This window comes from Myotis brandtii, unplaced genomic scaffold (genome assembly GCF_000412655.1).
Source record: "Myotis brandtii unplaced genomic scaffold, ASM41265v1 scaffold898, whole genome shotgun sequence".
NCBI classification, from domain to species: Eukaryota; Metazoa; Chordata; class Mammalia; order Chiroptera; family Vespertilionidae; genus Myotis; species Myotis brandtii.
The window spans coordinates 332,623-348,844 of NW_005371683.1; the positions used below are offsets into that span (position 1 = coordinate 332,623).

At 41.6% G+C, this 16,222-nt stretch overlaps 1 protein-coding gene across 2 annotated transcripts; it reads right to left on the reverse strand.

The window, feature by feature from the left end:
• Positions 1 to 3,534: 3,534 nt before the first annotated feature.
• On the reverse strand, positions 3,535 to 9,989 carry C4BPB (complement component 4 binding protein, beta). 2 transcript variants are annotated; one of them, XM_005885210.2, is made up of 6 exons: positions 9,588 to 9,989; positions 8,869 to 9,039; positions 7,290 to 7,466; positions 6,195 to 6,288; positions 4,421 to 4,547; positions 3,535 to 3,745 (listed from the first exon to the last, which is right to left on the reverse strand). In XM_005885210.2, exons 1-6 carry the CDS (start codon positions 9,643 to 9,645, stop codon positions 3,602 to 3,604), a joined length of 771 nt encoding a protein of 256 aa, XP_005885272.1. In that variant the 5' UTR covers positions 9,646 to 9,989; the 3' UTR covers positions 3,535 to 3,601. The 2 variants fall into 2 exon arrangements, with proteins under 2 accessions (XP_005885272.1, XP_005885271.1); XM_005885209.2 differs by having other exon boundaries at positions 8,869 to 9,042; positions 9,588 to 9,988.
• Between the last annotated feature and the right edge of the window lie 6,233 nt (positions 9,990 to 16,222).

Sequence of the window (16,222 nt, forward strand, 5' to 3'; positions counted from 1 at the left end):
CTGATTATCTCCTTTCTGAAACTCTCTTCTCTCTGGGCTTCCATTCACCTAGACCAGTGGTCGGCAAACTCATTAGTCAACAGAGCCAAGTATCAACAGTACAACGATTGAAACTTCTTTTGAGAGCCAAATTTTTTAAACTTAAACTATATAGGTAGGTACATTGTTATTAACTTAGTTAGGGTACTCCTAAGGCTTAGGAAGAGCCACACTCAAGGGGCCAGAGAGCCGCATGTGGCTCGCGAGCCGCAGTTTGTTGACCACGGACCTAGACTTTCCTGACGCTCCAATCTTACTAATTGTTCTTCCTTGATTATTGTTACCCCCACTTCCTCCTTCTCATCTCTAAATATAGATACATCCCAGGTTCTTCTTTTAAATTTTTTTCTTTACATCTTTAATTATCTTACTTACTCTCATGGCTTTAACTATTCCCTATAAGAGAACTATTCTCTAACTACATCTTTATCTCTGATTACTCTTCTAAATGCAGACTCACGTTGCCTATTGGACATCTTACACGTACCTTATACTCAGCACATCCAAAGGGGAACTTCTCATTTCCTGCCCAGAAGCCTTACCTCTGACCCCAACATTAATCCAGGCTCCCAGGAATACTATTTCAGACTCACCTTCAAACTCTTCTCTCCCTCATCCTCCAACGTTCAATCAGTTGACGTATTATTTTTATTGGATTTTGCAATGTCTCTCTTATCTGCTGTTTCTTTTCTATTTCTACTGCCATCAAACCAGTTCAGGTCATCATTGTCGCTCATGGGGACTATTGTGGTAGATTCTCTGTCTCAGTTCTTTTCCTACTTCCACCAATAGCACCTACAGTCTGTGTTCTGTCCTCATCACTTCCATGCTTGAAAGCCTTCTATTTGTACTTGCTGCCTACCAAATAATTTTAAAATCTCCAACACACCCTTTAAAGCCCTCTATAAACTCACCATAATGGATCTTTCCAGTTTTTTTCTCTCATCACTTCCCATGCTTTATCCAGGCCAGTTCAGACAATGTGCTAGTCTCCGAACAGGCCCCATCTTTCCTGCCTCTGCAGAGAACCTCTTAAAAATTATTATTTAGCCCTGGCCAGTGTTTCTCAGTGGTTAGAGTGCCGCCCAGCACACCAAAGGGTCATGGGTTTGATTCCTGGTTAAGGCCACATACCTGGGATGTAGAATCAATCCCTGGGCCAGTCGGGTGCATTTGGGAAGGGAGACAACCAATCTCACATTGATGCTTCTCTCTCTCTCTTTCTCTTTCTCTCTCCCTCTCTCTCTCTTTCATCCCCCCTCCCTCCCTTCCACTCTCTCTAAAAATCAATGGGGAAAAATTATTATTTTAAAAGTTAACACCTGTAATTTCATCTTTTAAGACAACTGTTTTCATCTGTACCTATTATTGCCTGATCCTTTTCTGCAAGAATAAGGTTTTTAATAAATGCAATCATAACGACTTGTCTTTCTATATTTTATTTCAAGATTATATTTTTAAGATTTTCTGTTCATAATCTACACTAATAAAAGACAAACATGCAAATTGACCGTATCTTTGCTATGCCTTAAGCCACGCCCACCAGCCAATCAGAGCGACTATATGCAAATCAACCCAACCAAGATGGCGGCCGGCAGCCACGGAGAAGAAGCGAGCAGGAGGCTTGGTTGCCCCAGTGATGGAGGAAGCCATGCTTCCCGCCTGCCACAGCCGGCTCTGAGCTCCACTCAAGACTACAAAGTTTCAATTATAGAAGGTAAATAAATCCCAGAATGAAAAAAAAGAAAAAAAAGGAGAGGTTGGGAGCTTTTGTCGCCGGGGGGCTTGGCCAGCCTGAAAATGGCCCTTAGCCCCTCACCCAGACTGGCCAGGCACCCCAGTGGAGACCCCCCACCCTAAAGGGGGTGTGGCCAGCCTGAAAACAGTCATCAATCCCTCACCCAGGCTGGCCAGGCACCCCAGCGGGACCCCCACCCTGATCTAGGACACCTTTTAGGACAAACCAGCTTGCCCCCACCTGTACACCAGGCCACTATCCTATATAATAAAAGGGTAATATGTGACAACAGGGCGACCAGTCACTATGACACACATTGACCAACAGGGGGCAGACGTTCAATGCAGGAGCTGCCCCCTGGTGGTCAGTGCGCTCCCACAGCCAACCTCCTGCAGCCAGCCAACCTCCCGTGGTTCCTCCCCCCGGCTGGCCCCAATCGGCCCCTATCAGGACTGGGCAAGCCAGCAGGTGGAGGGACCCCACCCATTCATGAACTCATGCACTGGGCCTCTAGTTGTCACTATAAAAGATTGCATTACATTTGATGTGCCCTAACTTATTTAACATTTCTCTGAGATTGGACATTTCAAATGCTCACAAGGTCTTACTAATGCAGACAATATAGGTAATAACATAACGAATAGCTTCAAATTAAAAATCATTTTGCTCAAGCTCGATTAACTCTACAAGTGTACGTACTTGGTTAAAAAAGCTCAGGCTCTCTTATTACATTTCTCAAATTATTTTTCCACTAGGAATGTCTCCTCCCTAATCTTTGTCTCTAACTTTTACTCATTTTTAAAGGCTCAAATAACTATGACATCTTCCTTGACAATTTCCCTGCCTCTAACTCTTCCCAGATGGACATCCTGCTCCTCCCAGGTGAGCTCCCATAGCACACTGTTCTGTGAAAAGTGCCTATTTTATTCTAACCATCCTGAATTAAGACATGTACATCCATGCCCTGTGTCTATTCAGAGACTGTGGGCTACTCGAGAGTCTATCTCTTTTTCTTCTTAACTTCGCAGAGAGATTTTCTATTATTTCAAGCTCTCTTGTGTGTTTTGATTGTATTTTACTCAGATTTCCTATGTGTCTTAAACAGAGGGCATAGTGGGAGATGGAAGAAGCTTGTGATATCAGCTCAGTAAAACATCTTGACGGGAAAACCTTGGGATTCTTGCGTCTTCTGCCCTCAAAAAATAAAAGAATATATTCGCTTGTGTTGCACCATCTCAAATTTACCATGCAGGATGGGCTTCATCCGAAAGGCCGTGAGCAATCTTACTGCAGAAGACTTGGAAACCTGGTTTCATAAATAGGATATAGGAGCAAAACCCAGGAGAGAGTTTGGGTCCTAATTCTACTTTTTCCTCAATGGCTCATTTTAAGATATAATTGTTTTGAGCCTATTTCCCAAAATAAAAGGTTAATTTTTACCTCATAATTTTGGTTCACTTGAGGCTAATTTTGGCTGCATCATTCCTGTCTCATATTCATATGAGGTACACTCTTAGCTATGATCTGAGCTTTTGATTTTCCTGGCATACAGGAAACCAAACCCTTTTCTCCCCATTAATGTGTTGCTAATTCTTGTCTTAAACAGACAACCATCACACTTGGCCTTTCCACATACAAACACACACACACACACACACACACACACACACACACACACACACATGGTCCATCATACAACTGCAGTTGATTACTATGAAGTTGCTTTCCAGTCCAATGAGAGAAAAAACTGAAACCAATTTCAGAACCAAGAGGAAACTTTATTTATAGGTGTATTGACATTACCCAGTCAACTCAGCTACAATGTCAGGGCGATATTGTTGCCTCCAACTCAGCTTTCTTTGTTTCCAGAGAATGTTTTAGCTCCTCCATTGTTGAGCCATTTTCCTTTAATCTTTGCATAAAGTTCTCTACGGCTTTGCAAAGTTCCTCACTCTCTTGAAAGGCAAGCTGAAGAAAGAAACATTTTTGTAAATGACAACTTAAGAACGGAGAGCCAGCTTGATATTCTGAAGATAATGAGTAGTGCCTTAGGTCCGTGAATGGGGGCTCAGAACCAGGCTAATTTACATAGGGATGTGGATCTTAAACATGATGCTCAAAAACACTTACTATTATCCCAGTAGTAAATATAAACTAAAAGAGGAGTTTCAATGAAAATTGATTTGTCACTCTAGCCAGTTTAGCTCAGTGGATAGCATGTTGGTCTGCGGACTGAAGGGTCCCTGGTTCGATTCCAGTTAAGGGCATATGCCCGAGTTGCGGGCTCAGTCCCTAGTAGGGGTGAGCAGGAGGCAGCCAATCAATCATTGATGTTTTTCTCTTTCTCCCCCCTTCCTCTCTGAAATCAATAAAGATATTATAGACATGAGTTTATGTACCTTGCTCTATAAAGTACATGAGACAATGACTCCTACTAACAGCACCTCGTCGGGTGGCAAATGGGAACTACCATATATAAAAATGCGAGGTAATAGTTTATGCGCCCCATTCTACAATCAGGTCAAGGCCAACCCATTCAAAAACATCCCAAATTGATCAGCTATTTACTAAGCATGTACTAGGAGCAATGCCAGGCCCTGAAGATCCAGCTGTGAATAAGACAAACAAGAGCCTACTACTCACCAGTGCCTTCTCATGTGCAGTCTGTCGAGCTGGTTTGGGAGCTTCTGGGATCAATTCACAGACCGGAGGTGCACTGTTCCATTCCCCATCAATGCACTGCTGCTCTTGTGTGCCCACCAAGCGGTATCTGCACAGAAATTAGAATGGCCACAACGCTTAGCCTTTCCCCCTTCTGAACGGGACAACTAAGGCTGGTTTTGTGTTGCTATATTTCGGTATTTCTTACTGTGATAGAACCCACCTCTCGGCCCTGGATCCATAAGGCATGCTTAAGTTCTCTCAGTAATACAGGGTAGTACTAAAGTAAAACCGCTCCCTGGGGTGTGGATAGCCCAACTGATGAGTCAACCCATAAAACATGGAGAAGTGAGAAATTCTGAATACGTGCGTTTGTACATACAGTTTTTGGATGGGGAGGGTGAGGGAAGAACTTTAAATAAGCACCTGTCATCTAGGCTCTAAAAAGGAGTAGAAAGCTAGAGAGAGCCTTCAAATACATCTTAGTGAACTGGCTGAAAAGAAGCTGCAGATTCTAATCAGAAAAAGACGTGAGAGTTGACTGCAGTCTGTTGGAGGTACATAATGAAATTGAAATGCAAGTGAGGGCACATAACCCTGAGTCAATAAGAATGAGGCAAGGGAAAGAAAAAGCTAGGCGATCTGTAAGGTGGGTGACCAGGCAGTCTAAATTAAGGCTAGACTTTAACTAGGGTATTTTAAGGACCTATATTCTAAATCAGTGGTTCCCAAACTTATTTGGCCTACCGCCCCCTTTCCAGAAAAAATATTACTCAGCCCCTGGAAATTAATTTTTTTTAAAATTTTAATAGCAGTTACTCATCGCCCCCAAATGCACCTGTGGCCATCACCACCCCCCTGGATCGCTGCAGTGCCTACCAGGGGGCGGTAGCGCCCACTTTGGGAATCACTGTTCTAAATCTTTCTATTTCTGCAGTTCCATGTGTTCTGTGGTTCTTTGAGTTTTTTGTTCTGAGGGTCCTTAGGAAAAAATATACATTTATAATATCTATTTTGTCTTACTTAACAGAAAAAAAGGTGATACTTTAATTAGGATAAATAAGAAGGTGAATCTGTCTTCTAGGGATTGGGTGGAGCTGGAAGTCGACTAAGGCAGCTCTCAAAATTAGAATGAGCTCAGGGTCCTGAGCAGTAGGAAATCGGGGGACTAGTTTGAGACAGACTGGGTGTGGAGAGCAGCTACAGCATTTTGGACAGGTTCAAGCCTCGGACTAATGAGAGGGCACGATCCTCTCGTGGCAAAGCCACCTGCAAGTCCCAGCACAATTCTAGCCAAAGGCTATATGTAGTTATAAGCTTGACCTTATGGTCCAAACCTGTAGCCCCACGTGGCTGAGTGCAGGTGCATGTAATTGAGTAGATTCGAAACCCATGAGAATGTTGTAACCACGCCCTTACTTTACCTCATGGAATCTGGCTATAAAATAAAGACTTGGCTTGCAGACTGTGGCACTGTCGCTAGCTCTCCATCAGAGAGGACAGCGTCCCACCCAGACCCAGCTTTCCACTCTTGTCTGTCTTTTCTCAGTCCTTCACTGCCCCCTCTCAGGCTCACCAAACCTAGCTGTGCTAGTGCAGTACATATGGCGCCCAACCTGGGGCTAAGTATGGGGAACAGGGGCCTGAGCTCAGGTTCACCCATGGCCGTGCTGGCTTGGCACACTGGGTCATTCCCAAAAAGGATGCTACTACTCAATGGGCAAGATCTTGTATTTGAAAGGCTGCATCCTCTTACCTGTCTTCACAGTGATAAGTAATGGTAGATCCTGAGTTGAAATTTTTTCCTTCATAATAGCCATGAGCTGGGTTCTCAGGAGGGCCACAGTCTCCTGAGGGACAGGAGCATAGGAGAGACAGTTTTGAAGTTCAGTTATGCTCAATTAACAACACCCCCTACGTGTAATTGTCTATGCCAGCACCTACTATCTTCATAGCAGCACATGTGGCATCTAGGGACATGTATGTTCTCCAGTCATTTCCTTCTCCTCAAAATCATATCTGTCCATGGGAAAGACCCCCTCCCTGGGCTCATCCTGAGTCATTAGCAATTTGAGAGCACTTTTCTGATTGGCAGGAGCTCAAGGAAAGAAGGTGAAGTGGTAGAGATGCTAATTGTCAATATACAAGAAAAGAAAATTTAGTTCACAAATAGAAGTCGAAGAAGTAACTCTCTGAAACAGGAAATCAATAGTGTGAGCTCAAATGGAGGCTGACATCCCCCAAGGGACAGAGTTATATGAGAGCTTCATAAAAAAAAAAAAAGGAGAACAGAGCTTAGATCATTGAGGATGATAATTGTGGAAACAGAGCTGGAGGAGGTACTGGATGTTGTGAGTTTTAGTTCTGGCTCTTCCAGTAACCACGTGGCACTAAAGAAGCCATTTCATCCCTCTTGGCTTTCTTCCTAACCTATACGATGAGCAGGTGAAGTGATATTATGCTTTCAGCTCTGAGATTAAGTCTAAAAATGTTGATCAAGATTAAAGGCTAAATCAAGAATAACTACATAGGTGTATATTTACTGAAACTTAAAGGTATTCAACACAAATAGCTGAGTAAAAATAGCAAGACATAAAAGAGTATGTATAATATAGTATAATTTTTGTAAAACACCATCATATACAAACATATATGAACAACAACGAGAAAAGAAAAAGGCATTGTTCATTGAATTCTGCTCGTTTCACTGGAGTGTTTCTGGGCTGTCTGTTAGATCCTAATCCCTCCCCAGATACACAAGAGAGGAAATCATCCAAGGGATGTGGCGAATGCCCGGCTGCCAGGGTTGATCAACATCTTTGGGATTTGCATTTGTTTCCACTGTACTCACTGCTTTTGCAGGTGGGAAAGGGAGGCACCCAGGTGTGGTCCTCGCGGCACTGGCTCCAGTTGCCGCCTTTGAGGATGTAGTGCTCATTGCATGTAAACGTGATTGTGTCTCTCGCTTTCACAGGCCACCGGAAACTGAACTTGCCATGCAGCAGCACAGGGTCGGGACAGTGGCCCACTGAAGAAGAAAACAGGCGGTGATCTGAAAGGGCCAGGATGAAACCCACCACAGCGAACACTAGACCTCCTGGCGCTTCATTGAGAAAACAAGAAATTAGAGCTAAAACTGCACTTTCTTCATAGGGACCATGATACCAAGGGGTATCAATCCGGGTGAGAAAAGACTGGATTGGCCCGAGTGTCACTCTGGTCATTGTCACTCCCGTGCAGGACCAAGAGTGAAAAGGTCTTCTTGGTCGTGCACAAGAATGACAATGGGCACTTGAATGTACTAAAAATAGTTAAGCATCTAACTGGAAATTACCAATAGCAAGTTCATCATCCTGTTATGTAAAGCATTGCTCAAAATTCTTGAGCCTATGTTTGAGGCAAGTGTTTCCTTCTTGTTTATCCAGCCAAATATATACGTGTACTTATCATTTTTTTACTTCATTTTGTTTTCTTAGGCATAAAAACAGGAGAGAGCCCTGGCTAGTTTGGCTCAGTGGATAGTGCATTGACCTGCAGACTGAAGGGTCCCAGGTTCGATTCTGGTCCAAGGGCACATGCTCAGGTTGCGGGCTCAAACCCCAGTGGGGGTTGTACAAGAGGCAGCCAATCAATGATTCTCTCTCATCATTGATATTTCTATCTCTCTCCTTCCCCCTTCCTCTCTGAAATCAATAAAAATATATTTAAACAGGAGAGAATGCAGAGATGTGAATTTAGTCATATGAATAAAAGGTAAACATGCTGGTGTTCTTTACTTTGGGAATAAAGGAGAGTCGATCCAACTATTCCTAAAGGTAGTAATAACAAAGAGAATACAGCCTACTTTTTCTCCATCTCTACAGACACCACAAATGAGTTCTGTGAACTTGAGCAAGTCACGTGGATCTCAGTTATCACGTTTATAAATTGACGACATACATTTTTCTCAGTTCAAAGTTATAGGATGAAGGACGTAAAATGATACGATAGATTTACCTCCAAGTAATAATAATGCAAAGCAGAATTGTAGGTGGAAAAAAGATCAGTCATGTGCTGATACTTGTTGAAGCTGGGTGATAAGTAACCACACCTTCATTTTACTCACCCGTCTTTTTTATACGTTTAAAACCTTCATAATATAAAAATTGCAAATCAGTATGATATTAAGCATATCACAGTCCCCCCCCCCCAAAAAAAGTCATTTTACTATTTGGTGGAAATTCTTTCCTTCTTGGAGGGGTGGGTGAGTCTATTCAGAGCTGATTATGTACCGTCTAAAAGAAGTCCCGCCACTAGAGTGCTTTAAAAATGGACTCCTAGAAGTTGGGATTTCTGCCTGACAAAGTTTTAACGTGAGCTCCTGGAGATAGAATGTGAAAGAATACAGTGGGATGACAAGATGGACAAAGAAGCAGAAAGATGAGACTTACAGCGGCACCTGGGGGTACGGGCATTCCACTCCTTGGAGGCATTGCAAAACAAGGTGCTCTCCCCTACCAGGTGGTAGCCCTGGATACAAACGTAGGTCCCCAGAACGTGTCCTTCCGCCTCCTTGGCAACAAATATGCTGTTGTCCACCGGGGGAAGTTCCGGACAGCTCTCTGCTGGAGGGAAAAGGAAACCGATCCACTGGTACCTCAGGGGCTGTGAGGAAGCCCTCGTTCGATCCCCCCATCTGACTCTCTTTTTGCTGGATTATTGATTCTCATTCCTTGTACTCTTCCATGTCGTGTACATCCACATCCCTCCCGATCCTGCGATTCCCAAAGTTTTGTTTTCGAAAGGGTAACCGGAATTTCACTCAAATTCAGCCGTAACTTATCCACTCCTAAAGGAGCAATTCCCTTCCCAACAGGCATTCCTGCAGTTTGTGTAAGACCAGTGAAGATTTTGAAACGGATACTGTTTTTGCTCCTAGAACAGAAGGGGAAAGCAAACAGGTAGCCCGCCACTTACAGAGCAGACTTAGTAAATATTTACTAAGCCCCTATGGAGCACAGAGAACTCAGCCAAGTAACCTGAGATTTTTCAAGACGACAAATACATTTCATTGATTTCAATTTCATGAAAATCCTAGACAGAATGCCTCCCAACCCACAAACTGATCATCAAGTGCCTTGAAAACTGAGCGTAAGAAAAGCATACATACCATCTGAGCCAGAAATCAGCCACACAACCACAAGATAGCACACAAACCGAAAAAACATCTTGTGATCAATTGCTTGACTCAGGCCGAAGTTAACTCAGCCTGAACATCTGGTTTGGATCAAAACAGGTCTTCTAACACCGCTAAAGGTCAGACCGTCCAACCACCTCCCTCCTAGAGAACGGGTTGTATTGATTCTTCTTCCCTGGAAAGAATGCAAAAAAAAAAAAAAAAAAAAAAAAAAAAGAAATTGTAACAGGAAATGAAGAACAGCTGTATGACGTTGCTACAGAGAGGACTTTGCAAAAACCTAATGGGGTGGGAAAAGAACTGCCAGTTTTAAAACTCAATTTCAGAAATTGCTTAGGTTCTGTTCATGCAAATCCAGCTGACCGGCCCCTTTGAAGTGCAGGCTTAGCCTTCCGTGACAGACGTGGGCGACAGGGTCTTGCCATGACCTTCACTTCTGTCAATATTTGCCATTGTTTAAAGTCCACCTTCTGCAACTCTTTCTCGCATTGCTGGTGGAGAAAGGGGTGGCAATCTCTGATGCTTTTCCAGGTAAAACCCAACTCTGGGCACTACCTCATCCCCTTTCTCAAATACCAGCTCTCCCCAGGCTGTAAGCGCACTGAAGACTGAACGCCCAGGGAAGTCAGCTACCCTTACCTGTCGCTGATCTTCCCGATTTATGGCTTCCCAGCAAGGAGCTGGTCCTGGTGGATGCCAAACCTGAGAAGAACTCCAAAGTCCTGTATGTAAACTAGCTTTGGGGCTCTCATAGCTCCTTGTTCATGACTGTTACAGCAATTAGCTGGTTGTCCATGCTCCGTGGTAAAATTCCTACCCAATTTTAGGTTTAAAAAAATAGTACAAAAAATTGTAATAAATATAAAGTCTAAGGGACACGGTAAGGTCTCAAATTGGATTCTCTTCTCCACCAATTTGCATTGAAACTTGACCACAACCTCTCAAATCCACCCTGATCATTGTCTAAGGGACACAGTAAGGTCTCAAATTTGATTCTCTTCTCCACCAATTTGCATTAGTTTGAAATGACTTGCTCATATCTTCCTCCCACGTTAAGTGTTAACAACTCCAGATCTCCCACGTTAACTGTTAACAACTCCAGGACAGGGAGCATGCCTCATTGGTCTGTTCCCTCCCTTCCTCTGCACTCCAGAATGCAAATCAGAATGGAAAGCAATGCAGAATGGATGAGAAGAACAGCCATCCAGAAACTTGACCACAACCTCTCAAATCCACCCTGATCATTTATCATTTATCACTTAATGTATTCTGACTGCCTTTATAGGTTTTCCGTAGCTTATCTTTGGTCAACTGATACGTGAGTTGCTAGAGAGCAGACACCTTTTAAAGTTGTTTTCCATGGTTAATGACATTCATAATGCTTATTAGTAAATAAGCATTACAGGCTCTTCTAGATCTTTGAACATTAAGAACAATTTAATCTAGATTGTTTCCTGGAGAACTAGGGCAATAGGTCAGGTGCAGAATTGTATTGAGACTGGTTTGATTGCTTTACAAAGAATGGGCAGGCAGTAATTAGTGGAAGAGATCAGGTGAATGGGGAAGGGTAGGAAAATAAAAGCCAGCCATGCCTAGGCTAGGGTTGTGGGGAGTTCAACAAGGGGCGTACACGCTCTGGTGTGTGTGTGTGTGTGTGTGTGTGTGTGTGTGTGTGTGATTTTGAGAGAATTGGGAGATGGTTTTAAGAAGCTCTACACTATGTTATGAATGCATTCACTTTGGCCTTTGTCAAATCAATTCTCAAAATATTCAATTTGCTTCTCCAATTAGTTTTTGTATATTGACTCGATATGTAAATATAAAATGAGTATGTGTCAGAGATTTTACGCAACTCAATGAATGAGGGACCATTGAGATGCTATACCTAGTTCAAAGAAGAATTTGAGGAACAGAGATTAATGTAGTCAGTCAGGCCAAGGCATTCTGAAATCACTTTTCCAGTAGATGCAAAACTGGTTAATATTAGACAGGGCAACAAACTAATATTTGGAATCAGCTTTTCTAACTGATGAAAATGAATTTACTGGACAAAATTAATTTGCTTTGCTGTGATCAGAATCATTTGTATTGTTCTCAGAAAAGAATCACTTGCATTCTTATCTGTTTTTTACAAATTGACTTCTACTTTTTATAGTTAGTAGCAAATGAAACAGAATTACACACCGCTGTGCAATTTCTGGGGAAATGGTAATCCCCAGAGAGGGTCTGCTAGACCGTACTTAGTAATCCACTGAAAACTTTCTCCAATGATCTCTTTTGCCTAGTTCCAAGTTCTGAGTAATTTTTCTTAACATACCACATGTTCAACTTCTTGAGGCACGCATATTTCACAGTGCCTATTATATATTGTGTTTGTACAACAAATAATTTTAAAAAGTGGAAGAAAATTTTGTCTACTCCCACATAGGCATAAAATAGAGCATTGTCATGGGAAATAATTGCAAATAATTCTCCATCTCAATGGTTTACTTCCAATTCAGAATTATTAGGACTTCAGAAAGGTCCTATATTGCTTATATTGTTTTACTAATATTTCTCCATAAAGTATAAAATTATTTCTACCAAGTGGGCTGTCGAGACTATAAATGCCCTCACAAAGTTAAGGTCAGGTTTTGCTTGACAAATAAACTAGAAGAAATCTTTCTTTCTAAAGCTATTTAGATTTTGCAATTACATATAAGGGGTTATAGAGTTATATGTTTTATAATGTGTCAAAGGTCAGATAAATTAATAAATAAGCATTATAGGCTCTTCTAGACCTTTGAACATTAAGAGCAATTTAATCTAATCTAGATTGTTTCCTGGAGAACTAGGGCAATAGGTCAGGTGCAGAATTGTATTGAGACTGGTTTGATTGCTTTACAAAGAATGGGCAGGCAGTAATTAGTGGAAGAGATCAGGTGAATGGGGAAGGGTAGAAAAACAAAAGCCAGCCATGCCTAGGCTAGGGGGAGGGTTGTGGGGAGTTCAACAATGGGTGTACATGCTGTGGTGTGTGTGTGTGTGTGTGTGTGTGTGTGTGTGTGTGATTTTGAGAGAATTGGGAGATGGTTTTAAGAAGTTCTATGCTATGTTATGAATGCATTCACTTTGGCCTTTGTCAAATCAATTCACAAAATATTCAAATTGATTCTCCAATTAGTTTTTGTATATTGACTTGGTATTTCTTGAATGCCTCACCAAGAAAAACCTGGGCCAGAAAAGTAGCCTGTATGCAGATTATATGAGAATAAAACTAATATAAATTTTCAAAAGGTCTCATTGTTCACGAAATATGTAGAGTTTGCTTTGGTTGTGAGTCAAGACTCACTATGCACTATGGCAAGATCAGACTTGATGAATGAAAAGTACTCTCTCTTTAAGTGATGGCAGCATAACTGCAAAGACTACTGCTCACCTTGTTATCCGGACTTGCTGAAAAGTCCCTGCAACCAGGTAGCTAACCCTTACCAATATCCATTTCATCCTTCTTCTTTTTCGGACTTGCTGCAAAGTTCCTACTACCAGAAAGCTAACCCTTACCAATATCCATTTCATCCTTCTTCTTTAGTAATTAAACCCATATTTATTGCTGGCACAAGACCACCTGAAATTAAAAAAAAAAATCCCAGCCTGTCTTGCCTTGGACGAAGCTTTGGCCCATGGGATGTGAGCATAAATGTTATATGCAACACCTAGGAAATATCCTTAACAGAAGTTGGTGTGCCCTTTTTGTTCCTTCCTGCTGACTGGAATATAGCATAGACCCAGTTCCCGTAGTTTGAGTAGCTATATTGTACGAGAGGTAGAATCTAACATGCTTTGAGGATGGTGAGTTAACATGTCAGAAGGACCTGGGTCCTTCATGACTGAGGGAGCTCCAGTGTAGTCTCAGACTGCTAATCTCCAAAGTTCACTGTAGGTGACTGTAACCTTCTGTCACACAGAAGGTGCTAGTATTTTGGGTTTGCTGACACCTTCCACTGAAAACAACTTCCATCTGAAACACGGACGAATGCAGAGAGTAAGGGTCAAACCGTGGATTAAAATGATGCAGAAATTTAAACGTGGAAAAGAATGTTTAATAGGCCTTAATAAATCATGCCTAGGGAGCACTTCCCATCCCATCCATAAATTCTGAAAAGGCAATGGAATGGATGAGACAGGAGAGATCTTAGGAAGCGAAAACTGAATGTAAACAATAATGTAAGCAGATCATTAATGAAGAAAACCCAAGTGGATCAACAAGGTGTTTCCTGAAAGTGGGCAGGGTGGTCGGTGAAGGGCGTTACACTGTTCGAGGCTAGGTCTCATTAGATTTGGAATGCTGCTTCCCAAGGGTCCCTCTGTTTGTGAAACTATTTCCTTTAATTGCAAGGATAAATTTGCCTATAGAATCTGACCTGGTTTCACTATTAAGGTATTGCATACAACCAGAAAGGACATTTAAATGCCTTTGGGAATTCAGGAGGGAGTTCTGCCTGTAATGATTAAAGTAATATAGCTGGCATGTGCTTAATGAGAATCAAAGAAGGCAGTGCCTTGAAGTTTTTAAGAAAAAGAAAGCATTGCCCTGGCTGGATGGCTCAGTTGTCTGAAGGCTAACCTTACACCAAAAAGTTGTGGGTTTGATTCCCGGTCAGGGCACATACCTAGGTTGCTGGTTCCATCCCCGTTGAGATGTGGTCTGGAGGCAACCAATTGATGTTTCTCTGTTTCTCTTTGTCTCTTTATATCTATCTCTCCCTTTCTCTCTCTAAAAATTAATAAAAATACATCTTTGAGTGAGGATTTTAAAAAAATATTACTTTCCATTATTACAATCCACTCAAATTCTTAAATATTCCACAATGTGCAGTAAAAAGCAAAAAGTATTTCATATATTATCCTCCTCTGCTTAAAAAAGTTAATATCAAATGGATGTCTCGATTTTTTTCATGTCAAAGAAAGGGAGATGCTGTGTGTGTGTGAGTGGTGTGTGTTATCTAGCTCCTGGTGTCCCACCCTGATGCCCAGGGATGGGTTTGAGGAGGTTCTGACCTCCATGAATGGAATGGAGTGTCTACTTTTTTTCTGAGGAGAGACCTTGGCTTTTGTCAAATTTTCAAGACCAAGAATGTAGGTTGGATACATTGAGACCATGATAATAGGCGATAGCCCGACTGCCACAGGAAGTGCCAGTAAGGTTGTCACCAACCAGGACAAGCTAATGAGCCTGAAGGTTGACTCTTCTCACAATGAGCCCTCAGTGAAGACCCTGGAGAGGTTTATGACATGATGTAATAATTAAGGCTACAGAAATCAAGCAAATAATGACCATCATTGGGGCACTCACTGAATAGTCATTTTCTAATCCTGATATATTTGTTAAGTTTCCAGCTACATTTAAAAATAGTTAGCATGTTGTGTTTGTTGAGCCTTCCCTGTTACAAACCTTATGGTTTACCTTGTTCTGAGGTATGGGCTTTGACAAAAACTCAATCAGTGTGGAGGTGAGCCACTCAAAAAGGGTGTTCATTCACCTATTTGTAAAACAGGGTTAATGAAGCCAGACCCTCCCTGCCTTCTACAAAGGATGGATTGGTTGGTGAATAAGAAAACACTTGCAAAGGTGCTTAGAGATCTAAGGAAATTACACCCGTGACACCCTCATTATTGTTACTCCTCCAGATATATTGCTAAAGCTCAGTACATTTAGCAATACTTATAACCATTCTCTCAATTGCACTTGGAGAACTGATAAATCGTTCTCATCCTATCAGATGCCTTGGACTATAGAACTTGCAATTGTCCTAGTGTTATTATGAACATTCCACTTTATCTCTATTGCTACTGACACTAATGAGAGTGTTCCAAATCCCTTTATCATAAACATTTACATCACTATTGCCTAATAACGGTTTTGGTCAAGGCTATTTATGAGGGAAGGCATCCCCAGTAGGGAGGGATGAGTTACAGAACTGCTGTTCACTTTTTCCTTTCCAATCATAACCTCTAGAAAGAGGACAGGGACTTCTTGTTAGCCATGGCATGGCAAGGCAACCAATAGGTAATCATTAAATATCTGTTAAATAAATGAATAAAGCTTTAGAATGCCGATAATGCATGACCGTAACGATCCCACGCCCACCGATATCATTTTGAAAAGCTAATGAACTTGATAAAGGCAGGAGTCACCAGTTCAAACCATCAGTTGGAAATATATACACAAAGAACCACTGTAGAAAGAGGACAGAGACTTCTTGTTAGCCATGGCATGGCAACCAATAGGTGATCATTAAATATCTGTTAAATAAATGAATAAAGCTTTAGAATGCCGATAATGCATGACCGTAACGATCCCACGCCCACTGATATCATTTTGAAAAGCTAATGAACTTGATAAAGGCAGGAGTCACCAGTTCAAACCATCAGTTGGAAATATATACACAATCTAGTAATTTAAGGATAATTTTAAAGAAGCTAGTTTCAAACACATTTTGCACGATGTTATTAATATCCTGTGTATGTGTAATGTATCCAATGTTATCTTCTTTTGTGTGCGATTTCAAAAATTGCACTTTTAGTTAAAAATAACTTTTATTGTATTATTACAAAAGCAATACATA

What these genes read in the sequence shown, in the direction of transcription:
- C4BPB (XM_005885209.2), bottom strand. Translation starts at nt 9,645, where the DNA reads ATGTTTTTTCGGTTTGTGTGCTATCTTGTGGTTGTGTGGCTGATTTCT. An exon ending in CCGTACCCCCAGGTGCCGCT is followed by an intron (nt 7,467 to 8,868) that starts GTAAGTCTCATC and finishes TTTCTTCTTCAG; the next exon opens with TGGGCCACTGTCCCGACCCT. An exon ending in CTGCACATGAGAAGGCACTG is followed by an intron (nt 3,746 to 4,420) that starts GTGAGTAGTAGG and finishes TTCTTTCTTCAG; the next exon opens with CTTGCCTTTCAAGAGAGTGA.